Source organism: Branchiostoma belcheri, unplaced genomic scaffold (genome assembly GCF_001625305.1).
Source record: "Branchiostoma belcheri isolate BF01 breed outbred unplaced genomic scaffold, Haploidv18h27 scaffold393, whole genome shotgun sequence".
Lineage (NCBI taxonomy): Eukaryota > Metazoa > Chordata > Leptocardii > Amphioxiformes > Branchiostomatidae > Branchiostoma > Branchiostoma belcheri.
In genome coordinates this window covers 1-5509 of record NW_017804013.1, presented here as the reverse complement: position 1 = coordinate 5509, position 5509 = coordinate 1, and the positions used below count along the sequence as shown (strand labels likewise).

At 41.6% G+C, this 5509-nt stretch overlaps 1 protein-coding gene across 1 annotated transcript in view; it reads left to right on the top strand.

Annotated features, from left to right (window-relative positions):
* The window catches only part of LOC109476837 (tolloid-like protein 2), a gene marked incomplete at its 3' end in the record, with an annotated part of 19648 nt that extends 15705 nt beyond the window's left edge, over positions 1 to 3943 (top strand). Inside the window, exon 3 of the mRNA XM_019777856.1 lies at positions 3738 to 3943. Within this exon, the coding sequence (XP_019633415.1) occupies positions 3738 to 3943 (206 nt within the window). The remainder of the gene's footprint in view (positions 1 to 3737) is intronic.
* Between the last annotated feature and the right edge of the window lie 1566 nt (positions 3944 to 5509).

Genomic DNA, 5509 nt, shown 5'->3' with positions numbered 1-5509 from the left:
TATATATATATATATATATATATATATATATATATATATATATATATATATATAGGTATGGATGGATGGATGAATTAATGTCAAGTTAAGCACGACTCGAGATGGATTTTCATGACAATTTTAAGTATTTTTAGGCGGGTTGCATCAAAGAAACTGTCTGCACAGACAAATTTGGATTGAGACTTTAGGCCATACCTCAAGAAGGTGTTGACAGATTGCAGAGATTTTTTTACATAATCACGTGATAATTATGCAAATGTATGGAGCTTGTTTTCAAGATCAGTAAGGAAATGCTGGAATCAGTGTCTACTTTTGCATAATTATTGAAATTCTATAATCTACTTTTTTTCGAAAAAAGGAAACACTTGTGACATAATTTATGTAAGAGAGAACGACAAGAACATTGGCAGATGTCTATTCTGTTATTGAAGACCTAATTTGCATAATAAAATGACAAATTGCTACAATTCTATAGTGGGAACTGCTAGTCTCGGACCGGAGTTTCCTTCCGTGTTCCTAGCAATTTGACAGCATCAGGCCGATGTGCTGGCATTTCTGTAATGGTTCGGAATTTTTCACTCTTTTGGTTGAAAGGGCTGTCATGCCGCTTATTAATACTCTCGATTGATATTTTGTGCGCCCAATTTAATTAGGGTTAAATAAGGCACATCAAAGTACATTTTTAACTAATCGGTCCCAAAATTGTGTCTTCCGTGTGACTGTTGATTCACGCCGGGATAATCAAGCAATGGGTCTATCTCTTCTGCTCGGGTCCTCTTTTGTCTCTTCTTCTATCATTGGTACCGGTCGGTCAATCTAAGCAACTGAAACCTACTGTCCCCCTTTGCTATATCAAAAATATTTTTTACTCTGACTCTGTCTTTTAGGAACTGTCCCAGCTGTCCGACACTCTTGGCGCCTTGAAACGCGACGTAGACGGCATATCCCGACTGTCCGCTACCGTCGACGGCTTGAAACGCAACATGGACGGACTATCCCGACTGTCCGACACTGTCGACGCCTTAAAACGCAACATGGACAACGAGCGAAACTCCACAGCTGCAAAGATGGCCTGTCTTGGTGAGAAAGGTCAGATACTTACATGTATTTAATACTGGTAGGATGCTACTCAATAAAGTAAACTTTCAACCCTATCTGGACTGTGGTGGGGATGCTAATGTACTTCTAAATGCGGCAAGTGTAAAATCCATGACACTCACTACTATGAAATGATAGCAAGTTCCCATTAACTATATATAACTACTATGAAATGATAGCAAATTCACATTTACCATATTCAGACGAGGGGGGGGGGCTTTTGAGGCCCGCGCCAACTTTCATCTCGGCTAGCGCCGGAACGGATTGCGCTAGGACCAGCAAATTTGGTGACCTCGTTTAAAAAAAATGTTTGGAAACAATTAGTGGGATAAGTTTTTCTTGTTGCTATGCCAATGTATTTCTGTATTGTTTTTTTTTTAATTTAGCAATTTTGGGATTAAACTTCCTAACAATAACAACATGTTGTGTATTTTTATGATGTGTAATATCCATCCTTGAAAATGTTTAATTTGATTACGTCATTGGTTAGCTCTGCTATGTTTAGATTTTTTTACTAAAATTTACAACTTCGCATATTTGACATCAATTGTTCTTGTTAACATCTTTAGTCCAGTTGCATTGTGTTTTGCGGCTGTATCTTGAAGAATAGTATTTTCAAAATTTCAAGATCGACGTTCCAAGATGGCGGTTAGCTTGACTATGTATGACGTAAGAGTCTTTGTAGACATTAATATTCAATCATATGATAAATTATGGTACGTTTTGTTGTGTACCATTGATTTTTAAGGAAAATCCTAAGTTGAAAATTGTCGACAAAACATCACATAGACACCAAAGTTGTTTCTTGTGATTTATTTCACTACATGTAGTACACCATTCTCTAAAAAAATGTTATCATAAGACACAATGGGTTACAGGAGCGGGCCACTAAGCCTTCACGTCCCAGCATGACCAACAAGAGTTCCACGATCTTATACCTTCGCCAAATGATGTTAACCCTTCCGGTTGACAAATTATACAATGATCTTAATCATTGATTTTGCAAATAAGAGCGCCATTTGCATGTATTATATCAGTTGATCATATTGTCCACCCAATGGCAGCGTTATCTTAACAAAAAAGGCTATTGTAGCACTTCTTCATATATTATGCAAATTAGGTCATGATTTAAATAAATTATGTTTATTGATGTTCACCTTCACTTAACTTCCAAATGTGGCAGGTATGAAATTTCCATCAGTTACAACAATGAAATTATAACAATTTTCCATTAACTTTGCAAATTAGGTCTTCATTTACATAATCTATTGTGTTTTTCTCGCTCTCAATTACACGTCACATGTGTCTCATCGTCCTATCATCGAACGAAGCAGATTTATAGAATTTCCTCATTAATTATGCAAATTAGCTCCTGATTTGCATACCTGTGATCTGATTATGTCAAGCATCACTTTAGCTACCTACACACCAAAATATAATCCGTCAACCTGTTCTTGAGTTATACTCCTTCTAAGATTTTTCAACTAACGCTCCTGCAGTTCCAGAACAAGCTGCTAGGCGACCCATCCTCACGTCAGTTCTTCCCTAGCCCAATTTCGAGCTACCTACCACTCAAAATTTGTGAACCTAGCATGTCCAGATCACGAGCTATCAAAACCGGAAGTTCTGCTGCAGTACCAACACAAGCCACCAGGGGTCCCAAAATCTAATCATCTCTAGGTCCCATCAAGACCTACCTACCTACTAACTTTCATGACAATCCATTTAAAGGTTCCTGAGATATCTTGCTAAACACACACACACACACACACACACACACACACACACACAAACGCTACTGAAAACATAACCTTTTTGGCGAAGGTAATAAAGAGACCTGGTCCGAAGTTGGCGCGGGCCACAAGACTAATCTTCCTGTTGCATACATTCTGCAATTCATGCAGGAACCGCACATTGTGGCATAGTATGATTTACCTTTCATCTATAGCCATCCCAGTGCACTACTCCGGCTGTAAGAATCCTGCCATACTCAAAGGAAACTCCGGTAGTTTTACCTCCCCTGGTTACCCGAACAACTACAATAACAACGCCCGGTGTTCCTGGACGATAACTGTCAGCAGTGGAAGGCGGGCCGCCATCAGGTAAGGCCCTGTCACACATTCAGAACCTTCCCCTGACCACTAGTCGACTTTCCCTGAACACTAGCCAACCACAAAAGTAGCTAACCATGGCCGAAACTCTCGTCCACACTGCAATATTTTAAACACTTTGAAGCATCCTTCTGGCACAGCCAAACAGTAGCTAACCTCGCCGACCACCAGCCAACCACAGCCAACTTTATTCTTGCTCCCGAGCCACTCCAAACCCCTAACCATAGTTGTGTTTAGCGAGTTCGGGGGTGGGAATGGGGTATTCAACTATGTGTAACAGTGGCTTTAGTCCTCAAAAGTTACGAGTAATCCCGCTGTCTTCCGGTGCGTTACCTTATACACACCATGTTACAGTGTTAAATAGAAGGTACGTGCTATTCGGAAGTTATGTAAACTTTAGCCAGTCATTTTGGCATTTAATAGCTTTTGATGACAGTTGTCTCTTTAAGTTAACCCTAAACAGTACAGCCGTGGTCCGCGCGGACCACAGCACTATATATTCTGTAATATCTTTTTGTTCTCCTGCAGGTTTATAAGTTTGGACTTGGAAAAACATCCTGACTGTAATTATGACTCCGTGACGGTGTATGATGGCCTCACCTCCAGCGGCAAACAACTCGGCAAGTTCTGCGGCACCAAGGGCCGGGACGTCGTGGCCAGTGGGAGGACCGCCCACATTATCTTCACATCCGACGCTGCCAAAACCCGTACCGGATTTTCCATTAAATTTTCAGGTAAGCAAAGTACCCTGGTCAACCAAACTACCACTTTATGGTAGTTCTGAAGATAAAACGATTCAGTAACGTATGTCTTCCACCTTACGAAAAATTTACAGCAACAATTTCTTTTCCCGGACTGCACACACACGATGTGAAAATGTATGGCAATTCAGTCACTCCAAGGGTACCCAATCATAACAAGTATAAGCTTTCTGACCAAAGATACATTTCGCTATTTTGTTGGCACCAAAACTTGAGCAGTCGGTTCATATTCCTTTCCATACACCTTTACCAGGCGGTTCTGACACGCTTAGACGATTACAATCGCTAAGCAGGGCCGCTGCTTAGTCGAGTCTGTCGACTAAGCACCGTAGTCTCATGGACCAGCCTACGCGCTTAGCGACAAAATCACATCATTAAGCTAAGCGGATCTAGAGCGGCAGGAGCCGCGAAGCCTCACGGGATCGGGGTCCGGGTCACCGCAGCGGCCAGGTCACGGCCCGGCATACAGCCGACCGTTCTGTACACAGTACGTCTGGAAACTTCGCTACGCCACGCATATATACATTCTACGTCAACTATTTTACAGGTAAGTGTTGCTCCAGGTTATGATTTCAACTTGGGCTGACATGGGATTCGGAAAAAGCTCAAACAGTAACTAAACTTGGCTGTTAAAAATGATATATAATAAATGGGGGAGGGGGGCAAAAGTCAGGTTTGAATGAGGGTACGGCTTTGCGAAAATCTGAACTAGGAACTAACGGTAAGGGAGGGTCTGAGCTAATCTACGAAAAGGAACTATAGGGAGGGCTTGATTCCGAGCAAATCTGCACAAGGAACTAGCAGAGCCCGACACACTCTTCTCTGCAGGTAACATTGAAAATTGGAATTACCGCACAGCTCCAAATTATCTGGATACTAGATAAAAGGGCCACACAGATATTACCTGTGCGGTGCCTTACCTGGTCCCCAGATAAAAGGCTGACACAGATATTACCTGTACAGAGCCATATCTGGATACCAGATGAAAGGGCCACACAGATTTACCTGCACAATGCTTACCTGGTCCCCAGATAAAGGCTGACACAGATATTACCTGTACAGAGCCTTATCTGGATACCAGATGAAAGGGCCACACAGATTTTACCTGCACGGTGCCTTACCTGGTCCCCAGCTGAAAGGCTGATACACTATATTACCTGTATGGTGCCTTACCTGCATACCAGATGAAAGGGCCACACAAATATTACCTGTATGGAGCCTTACCTGGCACCGTCTACCTGGTCCTGGATACCAGATGAAAGGGTCACACAGATATTACCTTACCTGGTTCACATATGAAAGGGCTACACAAATACAAAACATACTAGTATTATATAATTACCTGCACGGTACCTTACCTGGTTCACAGACAAAAAGGTCATATTATTACCTGTTCTGTGCACAATTCACCTGCACCAAACCTGCACTGGCCCATGTACTACTACTACTACTACTACTAGTAGCTTTATATAAAAATGTAGGCATATTTGAATTTTTAGTTGCTGCATGACTGTTAAACCATGTGTTAAGTTTAAAAAG